Genomic DNA, 14200 nt, shown 5'->3' on the forward strand with positions numbered 1-14200 from the left:
CTCCTGTAGGCACCAGCTTCTAAGACAGTACCTTTGTTCCTCTACATCCCAGTTCCCTCAGCCCCTATAAACATTTGTCTCCCCACCTCCCTTGTGGGGGATCTCACTGTTCCCTGTCTTGAGCTGTGCTTTGTATTAATGCTGTAAGAGATTGTAATTTAATTAGCATCATCCCCAGGAACTGAAAGAATGACAGTGGGAGTTGGAGGCATGTATGACAGTGTTGTGTGGCTGTGGGTAGAGGTTTAACCACTTCGATGCTGGTGTGCTCTGTAGATGATGCACACAGGACGTGGCTTTCTGGGCACGTGGAAATCACTACATGAAGAGTTTTAGTCTCTGCCTTGGAGTTTCACAAATTTAGGGTGGCTACTCATAAAAGAGAAGATTACATCTCAAGCTGCCTACTGGCTTTCCTCCTCAATTTCTGCCCAGAAGAATTTTTTTCTTAATGAAAAGTTTCTTTTAATGGAACTCTTTCATTTCTCTGTATTTAAAAATAAAAACAAAAATATGTTTTTGCTCAGGATTGTTTTTGTATTAGACATTAGATTTTTTTATATTTTTTTTTAAAGGATATTGGATGGTGAGCCCTTGAGGTTGTGAGGGAGGTTGTGGGATTGCCATCATTGCCTATTTATGCACAGGCTGGGCAAACATTGTCCAGGAGCTCTTAGCAGCTATCGGGATCGTTATTTTAAGATACTAGAGCGGCTGGAAGCCTCATCCAGCAGATGTTCCACTGTGTTGCCCAAAGGTATAGTAAGGGACAGTCCCAAAGAGCTTGCAAAGAAAACCAAGCCTGGTGCACAAACCAAACCTAAAATCAGCAGGGAGTGAGTATGGCTTTGCAGGAAGAGGGATGCATGCAGGTGCTTGTCTCTTCACTGTGTATTGTTTTTGTGTCTTTCCTTTAGGTGTCACAGCCTCATCACGCCTCTTTGACTATGGCTCCACTGCCAATGGGGGTGACAGCTCCTTCTACACCTCTCTGATTTCGGATGTCCACTACACCACCCCACGGGACTCCACCTATTTCACGGGCATTTACCAGCAGGAGAACAGCTCTGTTCCCTGCTCGGGCAGCACGGAGGGGTTTAACACGCTGGGGCATCCTGTTCAAGATGTGACTGGGTTTGAGTCCCGTGGCTTGTTTAGCTCAGATTCAGGAATAGAGATGACTCCTGCAGAGTCTACTGAAGTTGATAAAACCTTAGCAGATCCCATGAAAGTAGAATCTTATAAATACATGGACATAAGTAGATCAGAAGAAATGAAATACCAAGAAAAACAGGACCCTGACTCAGAAGATGAGAGCCCAGGCCTTTTTGATAAGTACCAGGGAATATCCACCAGATCCAGCCACGCTGCTGAACCCCAGAGGACGGCTTTGGAGAGCACGAAGGCAGTCAAAGAGCAAGACCCACTTCAAGATGCAAGGTCTGGAGATCAGCACAGTGCTTCTGTGGTCACAGCCCCTGTCCAGATCACCCTCACTGAGATAGAAAGTGCCAGGGAAGCTGCCAGCAAAGAATCGAGCCCGACTCAGCAGGAGACCGGCCTGAAGCCAAACCATGAGGTGGTACCAACAGTGACAGTGTCAGAGCCAGAAGATGACAGCCCAGGGTCTGTCACACCACCATCCTCTGGCACAGGTAATGCTGGTGCATGGCACTGGTGTTTTTTTGGTATTCACAGAGTGGTTGCAATTGTAGCCCTACACGTTGGAGAATTACTGTGGGTTTGTGGGGTGAGTCTGAGGGGGTGTGAGCAAACATTAACAGGTCTCCATGGCTGGAGGTGTTTCTGCTCTGCTTGAGCACCACTTTGCATTGCCAAACCAAAGTGGGATGTGAACTGTGCTGCCTCTCACTAACATGCTGCTCAGGACAGGCTACCCCTTCCATATGAAAAGAGGGGAAGGCAGGGCTGGCAATCCACAGTAATAAGTTGCTGAGAGCCATTTAAAGCACAGCTGGATCAGATCAAAGCTTGCTGAGCCCCATCCCCATGGGCATCTCTCCTTGAGAGCAGGTTGTGAGCTGGCAGGTGTCATTGCAGGTAGTGCCAGCCAGGAGATGATTTGGGCTGGATCCTGGTGATTTTGGCATCTTTTGGTCACCCTGGCAGGCTCGCTCAGCAGAGGAGAGAAGGTGTGTGGGAGTGGGGCACTGCAAATGCCTGGGTTCATTTTTAAAATTATTTTTAATGCCTGTTTTAACATTTCTTTGCTCTTTCTGAGAATAAGATTAAATTGTTAAAAAAAAAAAAAAAAAAAAAAAAGTTGCTGCTTCCAAGTGAAAATGCTGCTTTTGGAAAGTACTGGGGAAGGAAGTACTGTCACCTCATTTACAAAGGGGACTGGAGGGACGAAGAGCCAGTCTCTTAAAAGCTCCCACATTGTATTGGGGAGGCACCAAAATCCCACATTTGTACATTTTGTTATTGTCTGATTACTGCAGTAGTAAATAATTTTTATTCCTCATTTTCCCTATTATACACTGCTAAAATATGAAAGCAGTATAAGGTTGGGTTTTTAAAAATTATTTTTATTTTTTTAAAAAAGGAATAAAGTTCTGTGACAGGAAACAGATTTTTCAGACTTGAAACTTAAATGTTCTAGATCAAAACCCTTTGACAATGAACATTTGGCATTTGACACGAACATCCCCGAGCTGAAATTTCTGTTGTTTTGATGGCATCTAGAAGCATTTAAAATAAACTGGAATTTTCTTAAAAGGGCAGTCTGGGATTTCCACTCACACTAATAAGTACCCTTAGGGAAACACCATAATCCTATCAAAAACTGAGTGTGCATTTGTACACTTTTTACTCACAAAAAAAGAGAGCCCCCTGCAGCTGTGAGTTTATCCTATCTGCATCAGCCAGCAACTTGAGATAATAAATAAACATTAGAGTCCTGTTTTTCTTCTTTCATCTGACTGTGTGACACCACACACCACTTCTGAGGCACGATGGTTTTTATCGATTTACACTTTTTGCACTACAAGGTAATTAAGAACTTCAGCCACTAGCTGTTATTTATTTAGTCCTTGGCAGCTGCTCAAGGCTGGCTCCATGACACTTGATAAGGGTAGGCCATCGTAACAGCTACTGTCCTTGGCTGAGCCTCATGGCATGTCTTACTGGGAGGCACTGGTGTAGCCAGCGGGATTGCTTGCATGGAAATGTTCATCTCCATGGGCAAAGCTGATGGCCAGCACTGCTCAAAGAGCCCTGGGAGGTCCCACCAGCTTGCATCAGGGTGCTAGAAAGCCAGATGCACCAGGTTGTTTCTCATCTATCACCTTAGGGAGAGAAGCAGGCATCTTCCTCTAGGGGCTGGATCCCACGGGGTGTTCTCTCTGGACTTCCTCCCTTTCCCACAGCCAGGGACACACCACACCCAGATTGTGTGTTCATCAATGAGGCAGAAATGTAAAACCTGCCCTTGCTATTTCTGCCCAGTGACCCAGCAAAGCCGTTGTTCCTAGATACCCCTCAAGCATCCTGGCAAAGCCCCCAGCTCCCCCCTGCTTGCTTTTAATTACCGGCCGTCATCTTTCTGGGGAAGGAAGACGTGGTCTGTTCATTTGCAGCACTGGCACTGAAAGGTGGTGGGTATATGCTTCCCCGTGCCAGCAGTAAATATGACACCCTGCTGCTGGCCACAAAGGGCTTTTTTGTTCAGAAGGTAAATGCCATGGCTGGGAGTTAGGGGCTGCTGGGGCAGGCAGGAGCAGGATAAAGCTGAGGGACAGCGCGTTGCTGCGCTACGAGGGCTGGCAGTGACAGGCCTGTTTGGACGTGTGCTGGATTAAATCCTTGCTCAGGGAGTCTGCAGCCTGAGGGGAAGGATCCACAGGCTCCTGCACAGCACAGCTGCTGCAACGGGAGCCTCCTGGCATCTGGACAGGAGCGTGTCAGAACAGTCCCAAGCACCTTAATCCTGCCTGCAGCCGTACTCTGGGTTGCAAAGCGACTTTCTCATGGAAGAGGGATGTGCTTCAAGACAGCTGTTTTGCTGGGGGAGCTGCAGACACGCTAGCAATATGTGCTCAAGACAGTGCTGATGACATGTATTGGCAGACACAGATCAAAATTGCTTGGAGGGGTGTGGGGAGGTTGTTTTTCTTGCCCATCTCCTAGCAGAACATCATGGCTCAGGTGCTATCATTAAAAACTCTCTCTTTGAGAGGTTTTTTTTGCTGTTGCCATGAGAAATTAAGTCAGGACATAGCCAGAAATAATTATTTTTGTCCCAGGTCACATCTGATACAACCCATTCCCTACCCTCTATTGTTGTTCATAATGATATTAAGAATTACAGTAAAAAAAACCCTCATTTTGTTCTTGGATTCTGAGATAAAAGCAGCCAACCACCCACCTGCCCCATATCACTGCAAAAAAAAACAACAACACCCAACAAAACAAAATAAAAACCAACAACAAACAAATCAAAACAAAACACCCAAAACAAAAAACAACCAACAAAAAAAAAACCACCCTGAGTCTGAGAAGAGTTTCTGACCTGGGACTTTTCACACCTGAAAGTTAAAGTTTAATAAAGTTTCCAGTAACTACACATGAGTTGTTCTGATCCCACCAGGAACCCTCCAGCCCCATGTGCATGTTTGTCCCCAGAACAGACTCGTTGGTGACAGTCAGACACTTGTCATGCGTGGCCTGAGTCCACCTTCCTCAGGGCTGGTGATTTTCCTGGTGAAAACAATGCTGCTCAGCCACTGGGCCAGCACTGACCAGCATTGCCTTGTGCCTCAGCTTTTTTCCTTCAGTAAATGGTGCTAATGATACTTCTTTTATAACGAGTATGTGCATGGGAACCACTCTGCAAGGACAAGCTGTTATTACTGTTACTGTACTCAGCACTGGTGAGGCCACACCTGGAGTGTTGTGTCCAGCTTTGAGCACCTCAATTCAGGAGAGATCTCGAGGTGCTGGAGCAAGGACAGAGGAGGGCAACAAAGCTGGTGAAGGGCCTAGGGAATCAATCTCATGAAGAGAGGTTGGTGCTGGCCTCTTCTCACAGATCATTAGTGACAGAACAAGAGGGAATGGCTTCAAGCTGCAACAGGGCAGGTTTAGACTGGACACTAGGAAAAAAATGCTCACAGAAAGAGTGGTTAGACACTGGAACAGGCTGCCTAGGGAGGTGGTTGAGTCACCATCCCTGGATGTGTTTAAGGGTCGTTTGGATGTGGTGTTGGTGGATGTGGTTTAGGGGAGAACTTTGTAGAGTAGGGATGATGGTTGGACTCGGTGATCCCAAGGGGCTTTTCCAACCTGAATAGTTCTGTGATTCTACGATTCTACTGTTAGTCATCCCAGACAGGAGACTTTCTGCCTGCATTACCAGCCCTGCTGGAGGGATCCATGCTGGCACGAAGTCTATCGTGTTTCTTGCCTAAGCAGCCAGAAATATCTCCTCTTTAACCGTTTATTATTTTTCTTTTCTTTCTGGGTGGCAGAACCGTCCGGCTCAGAGTCGCAGGGCAAAGGCAGCCTGTCAGAGGATGAACTCATCAGTGCCATCAAGGAAGCCAAAAGCTTTTCCTTTGAGCCCCCGGAGGCGCAGCGATCGCCGGCCCTTTCCGCCGAGAAGCGGGACCCGCGGGTCAAACTGGGGCGCCGCGCCGCCCCCCCAGCCCCGGATAACGAAGCCAGCAGCGCCGAGTCGGGGGACTCGGAGATCGAGCTGGTCTCGGAGGACCCTCTGGCTGCCGAGGAGGTGCTGCACTCCAACTACATGACCTTCGGCCACATCGGGGGGCCCCCTCCGTCACCCGCCTCCCCCTCCATCCAGTACAGCATCCTGCGGGAGGAGCGGGAGGCCGAGCTCGACAGCGAGCTGATCATCGAGTCCTGCGACGCCTCGTCGGCCTCCGAAGAGAGCCCAAAGAGGGAGCAGGACTCCCCTCTGATGAAGCCTGTGGTCATGGACATTATCAAGGAAGAGAACGGCTCACGCACTGATGCCTCAAACTACGAAGCCAGTCAAACGACGGAGAGCAGGATGAACAGGGAAAACCTGGCAGAGTCTGCGTCCTACCTGAAATGCTCCTTTGCTGCACCCAGAGTGGGTACTGAGCCCCCAACCTCGGCCATCAGCACCGAGGAGCTGAAGGAAAGAACAATCCTGAAGAAACCCATCGAAGAAACTGTTGCTTACCAAAGTAAAGTGGCTTCCAAGGACTCTGGCAAAAGAATTTCCTTGGCTTCATCCCTACTGCCCTTTTTAAATAAGCAGAAAGGTAAATGCAAATGTTTATGTTGTTTTTTACAAGGGAAGGAGAGAGAAGGGCCTTTTCCTTGCAGGTGAGATGTCAGTGCAGAGCAGGGGGAGCTGCTGGCACTGGATAACCTCTACTGAAAGCTGGGCACACATCATCTCTGACCTTCCCACCCTCTTCTTTTTCCCCTCCTTGGGGAAAAAAAACCCAAACAAACCAGCAACAATAATTTTTAGGCTTTAGATCCTGGATTAAGCAGGAACCCCAGTAACATAAGGATGATTTGTACATCAGGGTATCTGGAAGACAAAGAAAACAATCATTTTTCCTTTTAAATAGTGCCTGCCTTGCTCCAGGGAAGGGATATAATCAGGGAGGTGGTCCTGCCCTTCCCAGAAATGTCAGAATAATGTTTTTAAGGATGCATTTAGGAAAAAAAGATTTGGAGGAGAAGAAGGGTTGGGTTTGGTGGGTCAAAGTGTTTCTGAAGCTGGTGTAGCTTAAACAAATCTCTCTCACAGTGGCTGACATCCTGAATAATGGGGGTTTTATCTATGCTTTCAGGCTGGTGCAGGGAGGTGGTGGGTTGGAGTTGCTGATCCCAGCTCTGTGTGCCTTGGGGGGCATCCTGTGAACCTCCTTGAAAGCCCTTTCCTTAATCCAGATCTGGGAGGAGGAAGGGCAGGACACTGCCCTGGTACTCACGTGAGCTCATGGGCACTTGGATCCCTTCAAAGCCAGTGCAGAGCCAGCAAGGACCAGGTTTGCTGTGCCAGGCACTGAGGTCTGACTGGACCCACCAAGCCTCTAGAGACACCACCAGCCTTTGGCCTGAACTAAACCCTGAGGAGCAAGGGGCAGCACACGGTCACTGCACCCTGACACTGCCAAGGAACTGGCTTAATTCACAGGGCACACAAGAGAAAAAGGCATTTTATCCTTTGCAAGATGCCAGCTCCAAACAGCCAGGACCTTTGTATGCCTCTGGATTTGTAGGCTGGTGTGGGAGGTAGGGACACTGTGGCTGCCCCACACCTGCCCTACTCCTCTCTGCCATCTCCTTCAGCCAGGCTGGGGGGCAGCAGCTGTCCACAGCTCTTCTGTCAGAGGGAGGCTTGCAATTCAGGGAGCTGCTGCTTCCTTGCAGACAGCTGGATAGAGATGGAGGGGAGATGAATCCCATCCCTGCTGCTCAGAGAGCATCTTTTTCCTCCATCCTCGTTTGTGCTGAGGTTTGGCCACATGATGGCCTGGAGATGTGGAAGATATGTTCAAGTGGCACACTTTTACACCTGATTTATCTGGTGCTGTGAACCCAGGCATGCAAGTCTAGTAAGCCCAAAGTTGTATGAGGTGCTGAGGATTGCAAGATCTGCAGTGCAATAAAGTATGTTGATACCGATATTCTTAGAAGTAAGGAACTAATGACATTAATAGGCTAAATAAGAAACATGTGATGATTGCTTGTAAGTATGTTTTCCTGCAAGATGTTTAGAGCTCACAGTGTTACACCGTGCATCTCTTAGCTCCTTCATGGGTTGGATGAGCTCCAACCATTTCTCTCCCCCTTCCCAAATTCCCCTTTTGTAAAACTGGCCCAGGCCCTGCCTGAGCCCTAGGAGCTGTAGGACTGACTGAATTTACCTTACACACCCTTCTTGCACTGTCCAGCATTGGGTACCCTATGGCAGGGGGGTTAGACCTACATGATCTTTAAGGTGCCTTCCAACCCAAACCATGCTGGGATTCTGGGATGCTGGATCTCTGCAACCATGTTGTGTTCTGTGTGTTGCTCTGGGCAGATGAATAACAATTTGGTCTTGGATTTGGGGAAAGTAGTTGGGGAATATCACATGGACAGCTAGTTGGGTGTCCTTACATTTTGAGATTTCAGGCCCCATTAAAATTTTCAGTTCCCCATGATAGTATTCAGGTATTTGTTTTGCCTGACTTTTGTCTTTTGTTTAATTTCTGTCATTGCCTGAACTGATGCTAATGAAGGCTTCTTCTCATAAGGTGGTCAGAGAAAATCCCTGTGTGTGTGAGCAGACTTTCTCTGCATCACAGTGTCTCTGTGTTTCCTGTCTGTATTCCCATAGGACAGCAGGGGAAGGAACATTTCCTCCAGGACAGACACAAGACAGATGATTACTGGTTGGTGGGGTGTAGAGGACTATTTTGGTATGTGCTTTTCTCCCTTGAGACACTCCAGTGGCCTTAGGCAAGGAAAACAAAACCATAAAGCCTCTCATGAAGATTATTGCTAAAACTTGTGTAACTTTTTAAAGCTGATTTCAAGTTATGGGGAGGTGAGCTCAAGATAAGAAAATACAGATGTCAGGGGTGTCCAGTTGATACCACCTTCCAGTCACGGGTGTTTGCTGCATGGTACTGGTTTTATGTTGAAGGTGGAGTATGGAGAATCAGAGAATCAGGTGAAACCCTTCAACGTTTTTTCAGTTACCAGAGGTGAACTGGGGGATGCATTACCTGACTTAGTGGAACCAGAGCATCCCCATTGGTTTTCCCAGGCTTGATCAGCCTGAAGCTACATCAGCTAGCAAGGAAATGATGTGGCAGAGCTCATCCAAGGGGACTGCCTGCATAGCAGCAACCTGAGGTCTTGGCAGAGCTTTACATCATGCCATCACAGATGTCTCATATGCCAACTCAGCTGCACCCAGCAGGCATTTGGCATGGGCCACACTCAGCCAAAGTGATGAGAATAGATGGAGACGTGGCAGTGCTGCACCACAGAGGTCACCCGAAGCAAGAACAGTATCATCATTTAGTAATTAAGAGAATTATCTTAATTATAGATACCTATTATTAAGAGAATACTAACAAGATGTGACTATATACTTCTTAAAAGATAGAAAACAGAAAAACATCTATTTTTTTTCCTGTTGCCTCCTTGTGACAGGTCACCTCAGAAGTGTCATGCTACCACCACACTTCGTTATTAAGACAGAATGGTTTTAGTGATTGTCACAGGGTCCAGGTGGGGACTGATCCTCCTGTAGCCATAGCAAGTGCCACCTGAATTCAGAGCAGAGCTAGCCCAGCATTTCTGGAGATGCCTAGGAAACCCATGGATCAAATGAAGCTGTTTGACATGCCTGGCTGTGTTTTTGACACTGAGCTGTAGATCTTTCTGTGGCCATTGGCCAGCTCATAGCCAGGTATATGTAATTTTAAAAGAGTCACCAGTTTCATGTGTAAGAGTTTCATAGCATAATCCTGTAATATCACCAAGGAGTCTCTTACTTACATCCATGAATTAAATACACTTTGCATAGCTCCTCAGAGGGGTTTGCCCTGGGCACGCAAGAGGAAAACTAATTTTGAGTGTTGACTCCAGGAAATACATGGAAAAACTGTACAAAGTGAAATCCCAGTGTTCAGCCCGACCCCAGGAACAATCTTGCTGATCACGTTGCTGCCAGCCCGTGGCTTAATCCCTCAGAGACCTTTCTGGTGTGTCTGCTGGGCGTGCTGGAACCACTTCTTGCCCCTGAGCAAGGCGGAGCAGAGGCAGCCCATGGGCGCTTGGCGCAGGGATCACTCAACTTCTCTGCTTAATGTCTGTTGCCATCCAGTGGCAATAACCAAAATGGGCAGTGACTGCCTACCTCCGTTTTACTGGAGCTCTCACGATTTTAAGACTGGAGCCGTTCCCGTGCCGTAGCCACTAAGCAGCCTGCCTTGCTTCTCCACACGATCAGAAGGATCACAGGCAACACAGCCTTTGTTTTGGCCAGAGTTGGGCAGTTGCTACCTGTGCTAGTGTTATCGAATCCTTTACCTTCTGTAAAGAGGGGACAGCAATGCCCCCACATCACTCCTGGTGTCTCCTCCCAGAGATGGACACACATGAGGGCATAGGGCACATCTGGCTGCAGCTCTGCAGGAAAAGAGGTCGCCAGCTCAGTTTCTTTTTCTCTTTTTTTTTTTTCTCTCCTTCTTTTTTCTTGTTTCAGCCACAGAGGAGGAAGGCCAGGGCCATTTGTGTTTTCCAGCAGCCAGAGCAAGCAATGCAGACGTTTAGGTTTGTTCTAAGAAAACTCTTGTCTTGCAACAGATTTTCAAAAACTTTGGAAAATAATACAACTGTTTGGTGTGGCCTGCACGGTGCTGGGATGCTGCTTCACCCAGGTGACATCCAGGCCAGGCTTGGGCATGCAGGAGACTTCAGAAAACACCTGGACATACATATCTTTTGGCCTGGGGCAGTTTGCAAGAATCCCAAAAGAAGCCTGGACCAAGACAGGCTGGGGAGGAGCATTTTGACTGAGTCCTTTCCTGTCTTCTCTTGCTGTGCCTGTTCGTAGCTCTCTGCCAGGGTGGCCTGGCTTACCACATGCTGGTATCACACAGCCTGGGGACCTTATGAGGAAAGGCTGAGGGAGCTGGGTCTCTTTAGTTTGGAGAAAAGGAAACTGAGGGGTGACCTCATCAATGTTTACAAATACGTAAAGGGTGAGTGTCAAGAAGATGGAGTTAAGCTTTTTTCAGTGATGACCAGTGATAGGACAAGGAGTAATGGATACAAATTGGAGCATAGGAGGTTTAAGGTGAATATCAGAAAAAATTTTTTTCCTGTGAGAGTGACAGAGCACTGGAACAGGCTGCCCAGAGAGGTTGTGGAGTCTCCTTCTCTGGAGACATTCAAAACCCGCCTGGACGCCTTCCTGTGTGATGTGCTCTAGGTGACCCTGCTCTGGCAGGGGGGTTGGACTAGATGATCTTTCGAGGTCCCTTCCAACCCCTATGATTCTATGATTCTATGATTCTGGTCCAGGGTGGAGATTTACCTTATGCTGGAGCATCCAGTCTCTCTCCAGTCTCTCCTTCAATGACAATATTAGGAGATTCCTTCTGCTTGATCCATTTAGTGAAAGGTGCAGCAGCTTGTTACCTTTCAGATCAGATGTCTGAGCTCAGATGGAAAAGAAAAAGATGTGGACATTCGCAGTAAATTTAGAACAGGAAAAGGAAAACCCAGGCCCAGGGCAGTGGGATTGTGCTGTCAGTCACACTCTAGATGGCACAACTGGCAGGAGCAGGATCCAGTCAGGATTCTGCTGGAAACACAGTCAATTAAAATGCTTTCTTCTGCAGCACAGTCCTATGCCACCCTGCTATGAGGCAGCCTCATTTTTATGCCTTATGAAAGACTTTTAGTCCCCCCACAAGAGCATGTCCTTACCACACACCTTGGTGGCTGCTTCAGCTCTAAGCACCCATGAGGGTCACCACATTTCATGGCCACCCATGTCTATGTGGTGGCCCAGTGTCTCTCAGGTAGTGTCATAAGCTGCAGTCAGGACAATTTCTGTTCTTTTTGCCCAGGGTTGAAGAATATGTTTCCCCTCATCCTCTCGTGCCATCCCATAGTGTCCAGGGCTGTCATGCAGTGCAAAAGCACAAAGCAGGGTGGGCTTTTCCCCTTTAATTTGTGCCCATCGCTGTTTGATGCCACAGAAGAACTCATTTTATACAGATTCTCAAGAGATGGTTTTCCAGCAGAGACCTGGGAGACACCTGAAGTTACTGGGAATGCTTTTTTGTCCAGCAAAACATTGTCTGCATTGCATTAGCACGTCCCTGCTATTGGGGGAGTTGCTAGTGAGGCTTTTTTTCGGTGGGAAGGGGATGATTGGTAGGATGATTTAGCAATTTGAGGCTCTTTTCTCATCTGCATGCTCTCCCCAGTCTGGCTCTGCAGGCAGCAGCCAGCCAGGCTGCAGCGTAAGCCATACGGTAATGTTAGTTTAATATTTTAGTGCCATCTGCTGTAAGTGCCTCCACACTCCAGCCCATCTGGTTTGTGTGCTTCAGTTTGCTTTTTATGGGGCTCCGGTAGCTTTGCATCCTTTGGAAAGTCCCTGCTTGGAAAAGGTGTAGGGGAGAGGGATGTCCTGCTTGGGGCTGGAGTGTCTTCATCATGCTGTAGGAGGAATGGGGTAAAACCTGCCTGCAGAAGAAAACAGGTGAATCTTGGCCTGGCCTTGCCACGAAATCTTGGAGAAGATTGGTGAATGTCTGTGTTCTTGCCTCCCACATGGAATCCTTTAGGTGGGAAGGGACTTGTGGAGGTCTCTGGTTCCACTCCTTGCACGAAGCAGTTCGGTCAGGTTGCTCAGGGCCTTGCCTACCCGTCCATCATCTCAGCAAAGGCAGAGGTTTGGGGGTAGCTGAGAGCTGGAGCCTGCAAATCTGGGTCAGTCCCTCAGCACCATTAGCTGCAGGCACACTGCAGAGGAGGGTAAAGGAGAGATACCACTCAATATAGCTTCATACAGAGTGGGCTGGCAGAAACTTCACAAGGTCCAGAGGGCCCATCTCCTGGCCCACAGCCAGGATTCCTGGTAGAGCACTCCTGACAGATGCTTCTAACTCATTTGGAGAGGCCTCTGTTGGCAGATCCTCTACCAGCTCCCAGGCATCTATTGAAAACTGTTGCTGTTCTTCCATCCTTCTTTACTTTAGCCTAAGCAATTCTAACTTCTTCATTTTTTCCTCTCTGATCACATTTTTGAGCTTTCTGAACTGTCTTGTTGTTCCCTTCATTCTTTTCTACCATTGGTTGAATCCTTCTTAAAGCAAACTGGAGAGGATGCTTGCATGGAGACCATTCTCATGTTGGTGATGGGTTACTTGCCTGCCCTCCAGGCTAGGGCTGGGCTTGTAGAGTCCATTGCAGCAGAACAACATTGAGTTCCATTGATGCAAGAGAGACTCTTCCATAATGCTTGAAAACATCTACTCAGACTTCTGCAGCAGGCCCATCTTTCCCTACTTGGACTCATTTGACTGTGTTAATTTTCTGCAGGACAGTAGGAATGGAGGAATTTTTGAAGGACTAGGGAAGCTCAATGGAAAAAAGTGAAATTAACAATTATAATCTTGCCCATTTCTGAAAAACTGAGAACTTGAACAACCCAGATGGTTGAATGCCAGCTGAGGTGGTCTTGCTCAGTTAATGCAGAGCAGATGAATCTGGGGGGATGGTTGTTTTCCAAGAACCATGAGCAGGTATTGAGTGGAAGAGGTCCTGCATGTGTGACTTACTGTTTTCCCACAAATTTTCTGGACTCTTACCCTTAGATAAATGGTTTCTTTTTCTACTGGGCTATCTGATCCCACAACACACTTGGGCTCACAAATCTCCTCTTACTCTGCTGTAGGTACAGCCCTTCCCCAGACCACCCTCTTCAGAAACTGAAAATGTGCTCTCAGTTGCAAACCAGTGAAATAGCTTAAGTGTAGAGAGTCTTCAAGGAAGAAATGAAATCTGCATTGCTAAATTCTGTGCTAGGGACACACCTGGAGCACTGGCAACCACTCTGGTGTCCAGGCCAGTCTTCCCCTTCCATACCTTTACTTGACTGCCCTGATGTAAGGTCAGAGATGAATTTAAGACTTAGGTGGTGTGCAGGAGAAAATGCATCTAAGGCATGTTTCAGCCTGCTCTTGTTCCTCTGCCCTGATGATGAATGGTCTTCCTTGGCTTTATGGCCCAGCAACCCAAAGTTATAGCAAAATGGCCGAAGAGCTATTTATTGGCTAGATTGATCAAGAATGGTCAGTAAAGAGTAAGAGAACAGTTTTAAATGGAGGTGTGGGAAACAGCTCACGACAGAAGGTGTCTGAGGCACTCAGAGCTGCAGCAAGGAGTGAGGAGGTGATTTTCTTACTGGGAATAGTTTCATTCCAGGGATTCACCTTTCCATGGTACATGCTTGGTGTTTTGGGAGGTTTAGCAGTAGACTGGTAGACCAAGAGATCGTGACTTCCAGCTTCTTCACAATCCTGCTTTTACTCTGTTCCAGGATTTTGAAAAATTACCATGAACCTGTGATAGGACATAAATGTTGAGCTGTGGTGGCACAGACTCGTAGACACATTCAGGTGGCCTCATTTCCCAGGATCTCACACCAGAGGCT

The 14200-nt window shown here is 47.6% G+C and overlaps 1 protein-coding gene across 1 annotated transcript in view; it reads left to right on the forward strand.

Moving 5' to 3' along the window:
• The window catches only part of RTN1 (reticulon 1), a 121562-nt gene that overhangs the window by 66945 nt on the left and 40417 nt on the right, over window positions 1–14200 (forward strand). Inside the window, exons 2-3 of the mRNA XM_051621912.1 lie at window positions 918–1655; window positions 5490–6272. Of these exons, the coding sequence (XP_051477872.1) occupies window positions 918–1655; window positions 5490–6272 (1521 nt within the window). The remainder of the gene's footprint in view (window positions 1–917; window positions 1656–5489; window positions 6273–14200) is intronic.

This window comes from Apus apus, chromosome 5, assembly GCF_020740795.1.
Source record: "Apus apus isolate bApuApu2 chromosome 5, bApuApu2.pri.cur, whole genome shotgun sequence".
Classification (NCBI taxonomy): Eukaryota; Metazoa; Chordata; class Aves; order Apodiformes; family Apodidae; genus Apus; species Apus apus.